The sequence below is a fragment of the Lutra lutra genome, chromosome 14 (assembly GCF_902655055.1).
Source record: "Lutra lutra chromosome 14, mLutLut1.2, whole genome shotgun sequence".
Taxonomy (NCBI): domain Eukaryota; kingdom Metazoa; phylum Chordata; class Mammalia; order Carnivora; family Mustelidae; genus Lutra; species Lutra lutra.
The window spans coordinates 83,948,365-83,965,701 of record NC_062291.1 but is presented as its reverse complement, the minus strand read 5'-3'; the positions used below and the strand labels follow the sequence as shown (position 1 = coordinate 83,965,701).

General features: G+C 42.0%; 1 protein-coding gene and 1 long non-coding RNA gene across 6 annotated transcripts in view; one reads left to right on the top strand and one right to left on the bottom strand.

Moving 5' to 3' along the window:
• Nucleotides 1–17,337, bottom strand: part of DOCK1 (dedicator of cytokinesis 1) — a 509,676-nt gene that overhangs the window by 187,534 nt on the left and 304,805 nt on the right. For all 5 annotated transcript variants that reach the window (XM_047703535.1, XM_047703534.1, XM_047703533.1 and 2 more), the window contains exon 28: nt 842–943. In XM_047703535.1, coding sequence (XP_047559491.1) covers nt 842–943 — 102 coding nt within the window. The remainder of the gene's footprint in view (nt 1–841; nt 944–17,337) is intronic.
• LOC125085234 (uncharacterized) lies at nt 1,494–16,005 on the top strand. Its single transcript, XR_007122822.1, has 3 exons — nt 1,494–1,645; nt 8,866–8,996; nt 15,714–16,005. It is a non-coding gene; the product is annotated as an uncharacterized LOC125085234 (long non-coding RNA).

Sequence of the window (17,337 nt, the reverse complement as noted above, 5' to 3'; positions counted from 1 at the left end):
AGTGGCAACAATTAATAAGGCTGTTTTTTATTAGAAATAATCTTTTGGAAAATAATCATCACATGCATTCTTCTTCTCCTCCCTTAGTAAAGTAGATATAATGACGTAAAGTGTTACCAACCTTGTTCTAGAAACACTAGTAGCATTTGCTAGATCCACTAGGAATCGAGGGGTCTCAGAATTGAAATCTGTGTTACTAGACCTCAGAGTTTAGGTCACCATCTAGCCAAGAACTCTGCCAACGAGTGTGGTGGCAGCTTCACGGAAGACATCTACCGTCCGGCCATAGGATTTCAGGTCGTTAGGGAGGTGCTTCTGAAGCAAGAACTTCCCCTCTATTATGCTTGTCCTAATTAAGCCGTATCATAGTTGCATTGAGGAAGACTGAAGAATTATTTGGAGAAATGCTGATGAGCTCCCATGATTAGAGCTAATTAATACAAGAATATGATTTACAGCTGAAAAGACTCTCTGCCTTCTGCTATTGAGAAGCCAATCAATACATGAACAAGAGTTACTAGAACACTCTCCGTGGGTAGGGACATCTCCAGGGACCCCAGAGCATAAGGAAGCCCTTTCTGGGCTGACATGCTGAGTCACTCCCAAATTCAGTGTTAGGAATAAGTCTGTGTGTTGGGACCCTCGTCTTCTTAGAAACACAGCTTCCTTTTTGCCAGGTGGCTTCTCAAACCAACTGGAGCCAAGTCCCCACGCAAATTCATACTTAAATCAGTCCCCATACGCAAAATCATACTTAAAATGGAAACACCGACAACAGTGTCTTGCCTATAATACTGGCCCCCAAACATACTCCTATGAAAAGGGCCAAAGTCACACTCACCACAACGTCAGTCCTCATTTTTCCAAAAGTCTTGATCAAATGGGCATAATGATAATCTTCCATTTGTCGTAAAATCGCTGTCATACAAGCCACGAAGTTTCCCTGTAAAGGAATGAGAAGAATCAGTTAGACGGGGAGAGAACACCACTCCTAGGAAACGTCGGTATCAACTAAGATTCTGTCGTGGAAATGGTCAGGGGTGTGGGCAGGGGGTCCCCGAGCTCCAGCCCCCTGGCTGGATGGCTGGCATTACGAGGACTGGGCCCTCCAACCTCACCATCTTGGTCTTTACTACACCTCCTTCTCTCGAACTGCATTAAAGGCTTCCTGAGGCTGGAAAAACAAGCTCTAGATATGTTTTGCATTAAATATGCAAAAATTAGAGACAAGATTGAAAGCACCACCGCTCCTATTTGGTGCTCCACGGAAAGTCGCTGCTCTTGTTACTGGGCGGACCGTGTGTGCAGCCCTTCCTCCTGGGCCGTGGCAAAGAGAGGACTTTTATTTCTCAAACTCTGCCTGTGTCCCCGCTGGCCAATTTGGAGGCAATCACCACCGATTCCACAATGAGTTATGGTCCAATTCTCGTCCACAAGAAGAATGTGAAGAGGCAGGCAGGCTCATCAGAATGCAAAGTGGGCGAGAGAAGGGTTTCTCCTAGCAGAAAAGGAAGAAGAAGAGGGAACACAGAAACCAACCAACAGAATCAAGACCTCGAGAAAACAGCAAGACCAAAGCAGCTAATGAAGAGGCAGCCAGTATGTGTGCAACCGTGGGTATGCACGGGTGTGTGCACACAGGCAGGTGTGTGTGTGCGTGTGTGTGTACGCACATGTGCATGTGTGTGTACGCACATGTGCATGTGTGTGCACTGAAGGGGACTGAGCTTGCGGGTGGGTGGAGGGCCAAGTAGTCCTGTTGCCACTGTCCACCATCTACCCCTTTTGGGGGTCACGGCACAGGACATCTTAAAAGCCATCCTTGCTCTTCCATATTTTCCCCTAAATTAATGACATTTAAGACAAATGGGACATATATTTTCTCCCACTAAACCAGTACAAGTATAGTCCAATTGTAGGATGAGACACACGTTCAGGCCTATCTCCAGTTTTGCCCTCTTTAATGAGTTCCCAGACCGCATTCCTTTAGGAACCCCACTCCTACAAGCAGCACACTCGATATCCCCATGTCCTCTGCATGTATCTAAACACACACTCGACAGTGAATGGGACAGTCCACTATTTGCCCCAATCCCCTGTATTCCTCTAATACACATGTATGCTTCCAAATGAGTCCCCAAATTGTACATGACGCAAACTAAACAAATACAAGTATGAACTACGGGACATTCTGTTTGCACAGAAATGTAAATTACTTGTGAATGATGAGAATTGCCCAGATTCAGATTCCAAAAAAGAGTTTAAAAGAAGAGATGAGGGGGGGCCTGGGTGGCTCAGTGGGTTAAAGCCTCTGCCTTCAGCTCAGGTCATGGTTCCGGGTCCTGGGATCGAGCCCCGCATCGGGCTCTCTGCTTGGCAGGGAGCCTGCTTCCCCACCCCTCTGCCTGCCTCTCTGCCTACTTGTGATCTCTGTCTGTGAAATAAATAATTAAAATCTTCAAAAACAACAACAACAAAACAAAAAGAAAAGAAAAGAAAAGATGAAGAATGCTTCTCTTCTGCTGGAGGAATGATTTGTAAAATGGCACAATGTCTTTGAAGATGAACTTTTGAAATATGTAAATATTTGGCATTCCCATGAGCTCAGGAGAACCTGCCTTTGTCTCTCTATTCTTAATGAGATGCTAGCTAGCTCTTGGATAAGGGTCTTCATGATATTATGTGTTACTCAACCACCATGTGTCGAGGGCTGTGCCGAGGCCTCGTTCAAACCCACCACTGATTCTCTTCTTGACCCATTTTACAGACAGTAAGACTGAGGCTGAGTGCCCCCCACCACCATAAGTTAGCAGCAAAGCTGGGCATGGCCCTAATGCTGCCGTTGGCAGGGTAGGAGCCTAGCAGCAGAGCTAACGTCTTTCCTCTTGTCCAGATATACATTTTAATTCTTTTTCTAAGAAATCTGAGACCGCTGCTGATGGCCAACGTGAGATGGAGACTCACATTCCTGCAGGCATCAGAGAAAGTTGTAGGAGGGTGAGAAGAGGGCGTCACTGGGCACCCCCAGTTTCCTCCCTGATGCAGCTTTCTGTGGCTGGGCTCCTCCTCCGGAGACCAGGAGCTTTTCTGGAGCAAGAAGGGGCCTGAACCGGCCAAGATGCACCTGGCAGGGGCTCAAGTTATATCACTGAAGGTCAGAACAGTTGAAAAATGGGGGCTTCCACATTATAATCACTAAAATCCCAAAGCCAGCTTTGGGTAATTCAATGCAGAATACCCCAGTACTTAATGTCAATATCAAGTCGAAAGAAAGAAAAGCGAAGCCCCAGAGCAGGTTTGAGAATGCCAAGAGCAGGAGTGCGGAGCAGCACCAAGGAGAAAAAGCAGTGCATCAGGAGCCCGGGCAGGTCCTCGAGCAGGTGGTACGGAGATACTCGATCGAGGGAGCAGATTGCCCCAGAATGCTGCGAACTTCATGCAAGGCCAAGACTGGGCTAGCCGGCACAATGCATAAAATGAGTAAGTCAGGAGAACGCAGCACTTTCAAGGCAAGCCAATGGCCTCTTACTTTATAGCGATGAGGACTAATCGGGAGGACGCCTAGGGAGGGAGACACTGGCAGGGCAATACCATGAGTTAGAGGTCAAAAGGCCAGGGAGTACAAAGGTGCTATTTTACTTCACCTACAGAAGTATTCCAGAACATGTGTACTATTCAGACTTTCTTCCTTAGAGGAAGCAAATCTTGCTATTTTGTACTCTGTACTAGGCTGAAGCTTTGGACCCCAGTAGGAACGGGGTAACATGCCTGTTGAAATCCATAGCAATGTTCCCCCTTGCCTTTGGAATGGAGGCCCACGCACGGGGTGCCCGTATTTCCAGAGGGAAGGGATATGGGGACCATGAGGCTTTACGCCCTCATGAACCTAGCAGAACTTTTCTGTACAGCGGACATGGGTGGGGCAGGAGGGTTTGGTTCTGGGGATGGACCCAGCAGGTGGTTACCGAAGCTGTATTTGAACTTGGTCCATACCCACGAAGCAGCAATGAAGGAGAACTATGAAAAAACTTTCATGCTGCAGGCTCAAAAGAAAATTACTCTCCTATGCTTTTTAATTGATTTATTTGAAATGCATTTAGAAGTCTTAGGAAGCTTTTGCTTTTGAACAATGGGTGGGTTGACAGGTAGGCTGGTGAGGACTGTGCCGAACTCGTCCTGAAACCTGAGCATGGGGACCAAGGTCCCGCCCCAGCGGCAGAGTAAACACAAGGAAATAAATAAGGATCAGACATATTCCTTACAGTTCAAAGCAATGCAAAGCAGGAGCAGAGAAGTCAGGATACAGTTGCAGAAAACTTAAAAATCAGGACACAGAATGCCTAATAAAAAAAAAAGTGAACTTCATTAGTAATCACAGATGAAAATGATTTATCATTATTTGCCTGCCAGAAGAGCAAAGGAGTATTTAAGTGAGGAACCTGTTAGCAAGGGGGCAGGGTACAAGACTCTTACACACTGCTGGTGGGAGCATAAATTACTATAACCTTTTTAAAAATCGATTTGGCAACAGCTTTGAAAAGTCAGAAAAAAATACTCATCTCCTTGGTAATTCTACTGCTAACAATCCACCTAAGGAAGTTAATTCAAAATATGAAATTTTATGCCTAAAGATGTCCGTCGCATTGCTGAAAATACGTGCATCGTGTTGAAAAATAAGCAACTGTGTTAAACAACACGATGTTTTGTAGGACGGCGGGATAAACCATAGGGTGCCCAGTTCATTCGGAATCTCAGGTAGACAACAGAAAAATAGGTATGTCCCAAATACTGTGCTGGAAAATACTGCATGGAACACCACACACAAACACAGCCCTTTATCATTCAGCAGAAGCTCAGGATGAACCGGGTCCCCTGTATTGCTGTTTGCTAAATCAGGCAACCCTCCCCCACAGCGTGATCATGGAACGTGGTGCAACCATGAAAACATTAAACGTTAACATGCAAATCTGAAATATTTTAGTAAAATGAGAAAATGCTCAAAGAACAAGCATGGAGATAATTACATAAGCCATATTTCAGCAGGATAAAGGATATAGCACAAGAAAGAAAAAAGATAAAGGAACAACAAGGAAGAGAAAGAAGGGAAAGAAATAGTCACCAGGGGTTGGAGGGCAAAACTAAATTATTTTTTTAAACTGGAAATATGTTAGTATTTTAGAAGATGGTCCTGAGAGAAAAAGATGTCATCTGGCAGCAGGAACCAACTGTCCCTGTCCCCGAGTTCCGTGTCTCCGGCTCCCCTAGCTTCAAAAGTCTCAGCTGCAGGCCACCTTGTCCATGTGTCGGTGCTCCGGTGTTAAAGCTGCTTGGGCTCCCAGGGCAACAGGCAGGCAGACAGGCAGGAGAGGGAACAGGAAAAACTACCAACAGGCAGAATCAAACACTTCCCTTGGAGGACGGGACATTTTGCAAATCAATCCATGACGTCACCGCAGGTTACAGAAGCAAAGATTTTTGAAAAGGACACATTTGGGAGAATGGGAATCAAGGACGAGACCTACCCTGGAAACAGTATCTTTGTATGCTTTGCCTCGTGTAAGGGCTAAGGGTGAGTGCGTGAATGGGAAGGAGAAATCCCAAGGATTGGAACGCCTGGTCCGGAGCAGTCCTGGGAGTGTACGCCTCCTCTCTGTACTAAAACGCAGGGTAGCCACGAGACGTGAAGATGCCGTAGAAAACTACTCTTGGTGGTTCCATCAACGAGACAAAAATGGTACTCGCAACCCTAGAGCTCATACTTGGTACATAGCCTACCTCTTCTCTCTGGGCACACGGTACAGGCAGAAATTTTAACTCTCTTCAAAGTGCTCCAAATGGCAAGGGATTTGGGGGCAGCTCCAAACCACAGCAGAGGGAGCTGGGAACACTGACCCAGCAGCCCCAAGTGCAGGGGGGTGGGGGTGGGGGCCAGAATCCAGGTCTGAAGGACCAGAGAATCCCACTGAAGTCTGGGATTACGCTTCTTGACTTCCAGGGATGGCTTGTTAAAAGATTTTGAACACATTTTCACCGAGGTAAGCACTCTGAAGAGAAACTCTCATTTAGATGTTGAAGTTTCAGGTATGGTGATGAAAACAGACCTCATGATCATCACTAAAGACAAAAGAAAAAGGAACCCTTGACAGGTGGAATACAGCGCTCAGCAGCACCAAGCAAGGATCGTGGTACAGGTGCGAAGATGGAAGCCTTGGCAAACTGATTTTCATTTTGGGGGGCATTCAAACCAAAGAACCAATACTATAAAGCTACATTATGAGCACGGAAAGTAGGGAAAGGGAAGGAACGGAGAGCAGGGTCTGCCATTCCAAATCCAGGCAAGACTTGGATGGATTAGTTCTTGTTACAGCGAAGGGGAAAGCTCTAGGGCTCCTGAAGGCTTTCTGTATTCAGAAAGAGAAAGCCACAAGGGAAATGTGTAAGGGTTCTATTTGCTACAAGGAAATTTAAAAAAGAATAGGGAGTCCAAAATGTTAACAACAAAACATTTTGAGGAATACCTCAAAATGTTCCCTGGCCCAAAGATTCCTCCAAAGTCTCTGGAGAGATGATGTTTGTGAAAATATACCTCAGGGCTTCTGCATGAAGAATTAAAAATAATCCAAACACACCTCACCTCTGTTTCCTCACATTAAGCAGACAGCAGAGAACACCGTTTACTTCACAAACCCACAAGGACGAAGAGACTGATGAGAGACACAGCTAAAGACAAGAGAATTCTGGAAGCTGACGAGGGAAGCATGAATGCTTATCGAGCGCCCTGGACAAAGGAAGGGGATGATCCTCTACCAGGAAACTGCCAATTCCAGGCACAGAACCCTAGGAAGACTCAGAAAGCGAAGGCTACATTATGAGGTGGAAATCAACGGTGCCCATGTGCCCACGCCCAGCACGTCCACTGAGGGGATGCTCCCACTGACCCCCAGGCAAGGGACCACATATTGATTCCCGGCAAGGGGAGGGGTGCCTGACAAAGCCGGAGAGAAATAGGGGCAGGGGCCACCTGGCTGAAAGTATCTAGTTACAGGCAACCAAACGCTGTATGTTCCCCACTCTCTGTTCCGCCCAGCTCCCAGCAAAGCAGCAAGAACATTTAAACGAACCCCTTCCACCAGTCTCAGACCCACATCAAACTGGAACAAGGGACCAGAAGAATCCTCTTTGGAGAAACTGACCAGCCCAAGGGAGCATATGCACAGTCTGCCCACAGAGGTTCAGCCCACCCAGGCTCACTGCCCCTCCAACCTCCATGCACATGTGGGAAACAGAAAGTCTGATCGAGACCACATGGCCTCATGAGTGAAGTTAATCAAGTATGAGTAAGAGAAACCAAAACGAACGAGCAAAAACAGACTCAGAGGAAAGAAAAAAACTGGGGATATATAAGAGGATTCAAAGATCTATACTAATTACTATAAATAGATTAGATAGATTATATCCATAAAACAAGAACATAATGTTATAAAAAATAGGAACAAAGACCAAGGACAGATTCTGGAATACTCAAACTACAATAGCAGAAATAAACATTTTAACCAAACATGGGGAGGTAAAATAAAATCCTCCAGAGAGTGAAACAAAACGATGCACACACACACAGAGAAAGAACATCAGAGAATCCATTTAAGAGATTCAGTATCTGGGGCGCACAGGTAAGCTTGATCAGTTGGGTGTCCAACTCTTGATTTGGGCTCTGCTTGTGTGATCTTGGGGTCATGGGGTCGAGGCCTACCTGGGGCTCCGAACTCAGCACAGAGTCTGATGTCCCTCTCCCTGTTCCTCCCCCCGCTTTCGTTCTTTCTCTTTCTCTCAAATAAATAACATCTAAAAACAACAACGAATGCTCAATATCTGATAGGCAAGGATTCCAGAAAGAAAAAACACAGAAAATGGAGAGACAAAAGCTGTTTTTATAAAATGATAGGCTATGCACATAAAAACTATTTGAATAAACGAGTTCAGCTGATTGCAGGATACAGGATCAAAATATAAAAACAACTGCCTTTCTATATACTAGCAACGAAGAACCCAAGAATGAAATTCAGAAAATAACTCTATTTATAAGAACATAAAAAAAATACTTAATGGAAGTATACCCCATGTTCATGGATTGAAAGACTTAATATTGCTATGATGGCGGCATCCCCCAAATTAGCGTAGAGATTCCGGGCAGTCCCTATCCAAATCCCAGCCAGTAGCGCTGTAGAAACTGACCAGCCAATCACGGATAACCCCAGACTGCATGATTCCATTGCTAGAAAAGATCCAGAATAGGCAAACCTATAAAGGCAGAAAGGAATTAGTGATGGGCAAGAGTTCAAGGTTGGGGGTAAATGGGAAGTGACTGCTCATGGGTTCTTATTTCTTTTGGGGATGATGACAATAATCTAAAGTTGATTATGGTAATAAACAACTCTGTGATTACACTAAACACTTAAACTGCTCACCTGAAATAGGTGAATTTTAGAGTATGTGAATTATATCTCAATAAAGCTGTCAAAAACTTTTAAAGATATAAAATAATTAAATGAGATAATTATTCTCAAATGGCACACACTGAGCATCAAGGATGACCAAGACTCTTCATTATGAGAGTTCTAGGGATAAAACAATGATTCTAAAACATTAAAGAGAAAAGGAAAGGGAAGAGTTGCCCTGATCAACCAAGGAAATGTACAGATGTAAAATAATAGTAAATACTCGGAAAAGTATTTCCAAATTCTATGATCCTTGTGAAGTTCTTCTTTGTCCTTAGATTTTTTGAAATACACAGATGACAGTTCTTCCCTGTTGCTTTAAATTTTCTCACGTGTTTCCATGTCATATGAAACATCTTAACCCTTTCAGGATTGGAGGGGAACTATAGAGAAGAAATTAACATTGAAAATGCAGAGGTGGAACATGCTGCAAAATGAAAGGAAAAGCATGCCATGAAAAATACATCAGAAGGCACAAGTCATTGCTGTACTTGTATAAAGGTATTTCATACGTTGTTAATTAAATATTTGGTGAAACATAAGATATAATTGAAAAACCGAATCAGGTTCTATTGTTAAAATGAAGGTCCTCAGAAAAATGAGTATTCATTCACAACATTTGAACTTAGTGCACTTTCCCAGAAAGACAATCCATGGTAAAACTGAGGACTGTGTTACGTTCCTTTTCTCATTTCAAGAGCAATTCAGTCCAACGAAGCCTTTATCCAATGTATGGGCATCTTTTTATTAATTTAGTTTCCAAAACATTGCAATTCCTTATTTTATGAAGGACCATAAAGTGAGGAATGTTGATAAAAAGAAACTACACGAAATTAAAAATGGAATGGTTGAGAAACTACACTAATGTCATCCATTAGCTTTCTTCAACTCCTAGTAACAAAATTACACCTGTATCTTAAATTTAAATTGAGTGCCTGGTTGAGTTCATAGAGTACTGGTATTTCATATTATCACAGACACTATAAGGAAAGAAATCTAATTTTAAAAACAAAATCAATTTCAATTTTACAATGGCAGTAATTATAGGAAGACGTTTATAGGCCAAACATTCCAAAAGGAACTATCTGGATCTTAAGTTACCCATAACAATTATCTGCTACTTATTCAATGCAATAAATTAAACACATATTCACATTTGTTACAGAGGACAAAAATAAATTACAATAAAATTCTACATATATAATTATACTTTAGGATACAATGAGGAATATATACTTTGTATACAACCTCTTAATATAACCCATTTGTTGCTAACACAAGTCAGAGAGTAAAGCAGAAAATTTTGTATTTATTTTCATAAACTCGGCAATCAGATAATATTAAAGCCTTACAGAGCTTAGGATTTTCCAAATCTTCTCCCATGAAATACAGCATCTTTAAACACACTGTAGTAGAAACAAGGATAATTCAGACATAATAAAATTTTACCATTGAAGGAAGGATCAATATGCCTACATATTTCCTTTAATTGACTTCTGTCCATAAAGGAGATTATCATCATCCTACTTACAGATTACAGTTGAAACTTCCTGGGATAAGATTAAATTCCTCTTCATGAATCATAAAGGATATTATCCTCAATGTTATTTACATTGGTTGGATGTGTGGGTAAAGAGGAAACTATGTGCCATACCAAGTGTTACAAAAATTAAGTTCATGAATCATAAGGAGATAAAATATATTTTGAAATATGAGATTATTATATAATAGAAAAATCTCAGTTATAACATTATTTCTAATACCTATTATGCATAAATGCATATGAACATATATATACATATATATACACATATAATATATACACATATATAAAAACACACGTATATATACACATATATATATATGTATGTATGTGTATACACACACACACACACACACACATATAATGAGCAGATATGTGCTCAAACACTAACACATCCCAATACAGCACTCATAGTTTATCTGCTTATGACTCTATGCCCCCAAAGGTATATATGGAAGCTAAATGCCCCTGATACTTATTTTAAAAGTCTCCTGCTGTGGGGAAGTGTGACTCAAGCCAGAATTCCAAGAGGAATTCTGCAGAGCAATGTACCTATCTAGCAGGTGTATAAAGGAAAACACATCCCACTGAAGCTCCATCCTGACCCGTCTCCACCTCACCACAGCCCTGAGGAAATCAAAGTTTCCTGAGATTCTCAGGAAATGGGGTCACTTGGAATACACCAGAAGAAACTGAGGGAATAAGGCCAAAATGTTGAGAAGATTCCGAATGGAGCAGAGTATTAACAAGTGCAACACTCAATGACCATTAAAGCGTGAGTGTATGTTGGCAGATGGGGCTCCTGGGGGGAGGTCAGAAGGGACTAAAAAGAACCCTGCCCAGACCAGCACACATGGGGCCAGAGACAAAACCTTCTTCCACACCAGGGGAACCAAGTCAAGAGGATACAGAAGGATGATTGACGAGGCTCCCTTGGCCACAGGTGGGGCAATCGGGACACTGCGTTTCAAAAAGAAGAGTAGGAGAGAAGGGTTATAAACACTAAATTTTGAAAACATGAATCTAAACTGATAAACTGATAAATGAGTAAGGGGAGTGGAAGATGAGAAGGAGGGGCAAAGCTCTTCCTTAGAGAAGAAGAAAAAACACAGATGATAAAAGATTTCAGACAGAAGAATAGAAGAATTCGAAGATTGCCACTTTCAACCCCAAAAGGACTGGTTGATTCCAGCCAGGGTCTGCTTTGGGTACTGAAACCCACAGGTTGAGGTCACTGGAAAGGAAGATAGCTGCTCACTTTGAAAGTACTGTATCCTGCCCACAGATTCTTCTGTGCCTCCTAGTATGTTGGCACGCGAAGGACACATTATCACCTGGGTAGCGTTCTGTGCCAAAAACATTTGCTCATGAGGAAATGCAGGACAGATCCAGAAATGGGACATCTGGCAAGACAACTGACCTAGGCCTTCAAAAGAATCAATGAGGAAATTTCATTTGGGTCATGTATTACATTTTAATAAGTGATCATGGTTGATTTTAATAGATATCATAATCTTAGATTATGTAGCAGAATCATTCTTAGGAGATACATGAAACAAGGATGACCAGTCATGATGTCTGCGTTGAACTCTTGGTCTAGTAAATAACAAGTTTACAGGACACACATACACAACTCCACCAAGGAGGAGGGGCAGAGATAATGCATTTGGGCAAAACGTCCATAAAGGGTGGATCTGGTTGATGAGACTACTAGTTTTTATTATCATTTTCCCCCTAATTTCTTTATCTAAGAAAAAATTTCAAAATAAAAAACTGAGGGAATACAGAGTCTACCCACAGTCTAGTAGACACATGACAACAATTAATTAAGACACAATGTCACAAATATGAGAAAAGGAAGTTATTACAGACTGACAAGGGAATTCTAAGGAGGAAGTGTTTCTTTTCCAATCCCAGGAACTATTACTCAATGTAATAACAGGAACACAAGCAATGATTTAGCTATTTTAAGATCTGCTTGGGGAGGGGAAACCAGAGAAGTGAAGAGCTTTAAGCAACCCAAATTCAGGAATATTCACTCAGGAAAATGTTTGAGGAGCTGAAGTATAACCAAATGGGGGTGTGCGGCTTTTGCATATAAAGAGCCACCACATGCATTCTTCCCGAATGCCGGGACGGCTGCACATATGTGTTCTCACCCTCACAAAACGGCCTACACTGAAAGCACAAAGGGAAGAGCAGAAACATCCTGTTTCCCTACCAAATAGGGATCTTCGTATCACTCAGACTCCTTCTGACGTTTCACAGTCTCGTTCTCTTTATGGTAAGAGTCACACAGCTGCGTCACAGAAGAGTAGTTCCGCAGTCAAATTTCCAGAGGCAGACATTTTGGAATCACCACCGGATCGAGACCAAGAATACTATGCAAAGCAGAACAGACTTTTCCATGTCTCCAAGCCTCAGTTTACTCATCTGCACAATGGCAACAATGATTTTAAAATCCGGGCTTCCTGAAAGGTTTAACTTGATCACATACGTAAGGATATTAGCATCGTCGTTGGCTACGTAATGAGTGACGGCTCTCACGGTGGCCGGGACAGTGATGACGAAGAATAAAATACAAAAACACACATAGAAGATTATTTTAAAGCCACTTAGTTTATATACGAAAACTCACAACACATTCAAGACAGAACCAAAGAGGACCTTATAAAAAAGGGAAGATTCGTGATCTGGAAGAATCAGCCTAGTTGAGATGTCACCAACGATCTACTGTTACAAAACACCAGCAGGTGTTTACCGTAGAAATTAACGATCTAATTCCAAACTTTACACAGAAAAACCAGGGACAGGAAACTGCCAAAGACAGACTAAACCAAGTAGGACACTACCAGATGTTAAGATTTATTATAGAACTACTGGCATCAAAGGAGCAGGTGCGCTGGTGAAACAGGCCGTCCATAAAATGAACTGACCACGTGCCGGGCTCACGGATTCGCAAAACAAGTGCCCAAAGAACCCCATGAGAAAGTAGAGCATTTTCCACAAGTGGCACTTCCAAAAGGTACAATGAGACAGGAAGGGAGGGAAGGAGGGCTGATGCGTACCCTACACCACATACAAAAATCAACTCAAAATAGATCATAGTTTGAAATGCTAAAGTTACAACAACAAAACTTCTACAGGAAAACAGAGGAGAAAACCTTCATGAGCTTGGGTTAGGCAAGTATTTCTCAGGATGCAAAAAGCTTAAAACAAAAAGGAAAAAAAGGATAAATCGGACTTCTTCAAATTAAAAACACTGGTTTATGAAAAACTTTGCAAAGAGAGTAAAAAAGCAAGCAGTGGAATTGGGTAGTTGCAAACTGCATATCCGACAGAAGGCTCGTACCAAGAGTGTATAAAAACTCTGAAAACTCAATAATAAAAACAACCCATCAAAAACTTGGCAAAATAGAAAACATTTACACAGATACTTCACCAAAAAAGAGAAACAAATGGCGAAGACACACAAGAAAACACAATCAGTGTCACTAGTCAATAGGGTAATGCAAATTAAAACCACAAGGAAATGCCAGGACACACCTATTAGAATGGCTAAAGTCTAAGGGAAAAAAAACAAAAGGCAGGAAGATGCAGGGCAAGTGAAATTCTCCTGAATTGCTGGTCTGAAGGCAAAATGATACAACTATTCTAGAAAACGCTGCAGCAGTTTCCTACACAGTTAATCATATACTTACTTGATGAGAAGATAAATCCATCCTGCTTCTAGGTATTTACCTGAGAGAAATGAAAATAGAGGTCCATACAAAGACCTCTACACAAATTTTATAGACAGTTCTATTCCTAACTCCCCTCAGGGAGTCACCCAACACATCCCCTGTCAGTAGATGGGTGAACAAATTGTGCTACGTACATAGGATAGAACAGCGCTGAGCACGACAGTGACAGAAGGGGGAGAAGGGCTCCAGACGGGCACTAGGGACTGTTGGAGGTGAACGGAAATCCTCCAACCCGTGCACTTGGTCCTGATGACGCCAAATGTAGATACTGTGAAAATGCAGAACTGAAAAGTAGGGATGATACTGTATGACCCTGAAAACGCACGTAAAGAAGAAAATTAGAGCATCATAAAATTCCCTGTAAAGGAAATGTAATCCTGATATTATAAAGGATTCTTTCTTGCTCTTACACATAAAGAAACAGACTAGTTTTAATAAAAGCAGGACCACACTTTAATTATTGTCACTTTCAAATGGCTTTGTTATTCGGTGGTGCGAGCCCAATCACTACTCGCGTCTTTCCTATTGTTCCGGAGTAGCCGTGCCAATTTATTCTTGTCCATGACAGCCACGTGACTCGATCTGAAACGGGTCCCAGTGGGACTTAACTTGAGACTCCACAGAATTTTTTAATTAATCGAGGAGGCTCAGGATATCAGCCTTCTCATTTCCACAAATACAATGCGCATCCATTTGTTCAAGTCTATTTTTAGGCCATTCAAGAATATTTTGCAGTTTCGTCACAAGGATCGAAAACAGCTCTTGTCACTGTTGTTCCTACTGGGAGGGGCGCCTTCTTCAAAACCTTTTGAATTTTCTATCTTTATTTGTATATTTGGGAAATGACCGAATTTAACATGTGTAGTTTGTGACTGAACTTAACAGAATTTAGTTATTACTCCCAATAGTTTTGGTTATTGGGGGGTGGGGGAAGGATGGGCTCTAAAGAAATAAAATCTGTCAATAATTGCGTACTATGGTCACTGCTGCGCTTCTATCTCTAGATTCATGACGCAGTGTATCACCACCAAGACAAAGTCAGGTTGTACTAAAGACTCCTGATGTCTTTGTTTTCTTAGAGATTTTAACCGGCATGCTGAAAGGGTCTGATTTTTTATTTCTATGTTTCTACTGAGGGAGGTGTAATGGGCCATAACACAGTATAAGCTGAAGGTGCACGATGAGTTGATCTGACACACTTTACACTCTTGCAGTACGATTATGACTGTACCATGAGGAGCACCTCTCCCAGGCCACAAAGTCACCACTTCTTGTATGCGGTGGGAACATTTAAGATCTCGTCTCTTGAATCATTAGCTGAGGACAGATCTTATGTATCATGTTAAGGAAGTATTCCTAACTTAGAGATCACTACAGCAAAACATATGAGGCTAAACAAATGTGGTTACGGGCATTACTACAAGCGGCTTATCACTGAGGAGCAAATGGACCAGTAACAAAACTGAGCACAGGAAAGGGAGGGAAAATAAAACAAAGTGGAATAAGAGAGGGACACAAACCGTAACAGATTCTTATGGAAACAAACTGAGGGTTGCTGGACGGGAGTGGGGTGGGAGAATGGGGGAACAGGTGATGGGCACGAAGGAGGGCCCAGGATGTAATGAGCACTGGGTGTTACATAAGACTGATGAACCACTGACTTCTACCTCTGAAACTAACAATACATTAAAGCTTAATTCATTGATTTTCAATTAAAAAAATAAATAAAAACAATTTTAAAAATTAAGCATCCAAAAAAGCACATAGGTATGCTTGTAACTTCTTACTAATGGGTAAAAATAGGACTTCCTAGGAAACATAAATATGTAAGACAAGCTAAAATAAAACAAAACTTAGAACAGTAACACTTTTAACAAATCTCATTTCCTCGGAGGGGAACAGAGCCACATTATTAATTCATTCATTTAACAGGCACTCCCAGAGGCCTGCTGTATATGTAGCACATTCTGGAGCTCGCCCGAAGCTCACATTCTGCTGGACAGTCCGTTGACAGGGAGCCTACCAGCAGTGCAACAGAAACATCAGCCTCACTGGTCAGAGTGGGGGTGAACGAGCATGTTAACAACGGAGACCCTCTGGAACCTGGAGTAAGGTGATGTCACACACTGGACAAGCACACACTGCAGACATCTTCATAGCAAATTTTGTAAAAACAAAACAAAAGAACCCTCTTGGAGGGCGCCTGGGTGGCTCAGTGGGTTAAGCCTCTGCCTTCAGCTCAGGTCATGATCTGAGGGTCCTGGGATTGAGCCCCGAATCCCATCGGGCTCTTTGCTCCCCAGGAAGCCTGCTTCCCCCCCCTTCTCTCTCTGCCTGCCTCTCTGCCTACTTGTGATCTCTCTCTGTTAAATAAAATCTTTAAACAACAAAAAAACAAAAAAAAAGTCTTAAAAAAAAAAAAGAACCCTCTTGGATGTCTGCTTGGTGAAAACAGTCAAGGAAATATCAATTAAAATATGTAGCAATTACCCAGAGTTAAGTAAATGTTTTTCATATTTCCTATTTATTTCTACATAGACATAATGAGAATACTAGAAGAAGCCACTGCACTAATCTGATTAAAATTTAGAGCCGCATTTTATAATTACTAAATTACTTAGCTTTGATCATAACAGTGACCATCATGATTTTAAATTAGAGAGTACAAAACATTGGTTTACCGAGATTAATCTCCTTAAACAAAATTCATATATTTTTAAGATTAATTTTTTTTTTAAAGATTTTATTTATTTATTTGACAGAGAGATCACAAGTAGACAGAGAGGCAGGCAGAGAGAGAGAGAGAGAGAGAGAGAGGGAAGCAGGCTTCCTGCCGAGCAGAGAGCCTGATGCGGGACTCGATCCCAGGACCCTGAGATCATGACCTGAGCCGAAGGCAGCGGCTTAACCCACTGAGCCACCCAGGCACCCCAGATTAATTTTTTTTTTAAGATTTCATTTATTTATTTATTTAGCAGAGAGAGAGAAATCACAAGTAGGCAGAGAGGCAGGCAGAGAGAGAGGGGGAAGGAGGCTCCCCGCTGAGCAGAGAGCCTGATGCAGGGCTGGATCCCAGGACCCTGAGATCATGACCTGAGCCGAAGGCAGAGGCTTAACCCACTGACCCACCCAGGTGCCCCCAGATTAATGTTTTACCTTATGACAATCATGGGACATCACAGTTATTCGCCAAGCACGTAAAATTAAAAAAGAAACCATCACAAATCAAATTGGTTTCCCATTACCTGAACCCAAAACTTGAATCACAAGTCACATAGAGAAGATGCAAATTGGAAGTCACTTTCCAACAGATGCTCCATCAAGATTTCTTTATTTTTTTATTAATCTTGCGTAGGCAAGATCTTAACAGCATGTAATGGAAGGTAAATCCACAAAGTGGTACTATAGTGACTAATTTTAATTATTTTCCAGAATCATTACTTGTTTGCAAAATTCAGTATGTTTTTAACAAGCTAATTATCTGGCTACACAGTTAAAAGTTTGCAAAATGGAATGCTCCTAGTTCCTGTCTCAACAAAAAGCAGCCAGGATAATG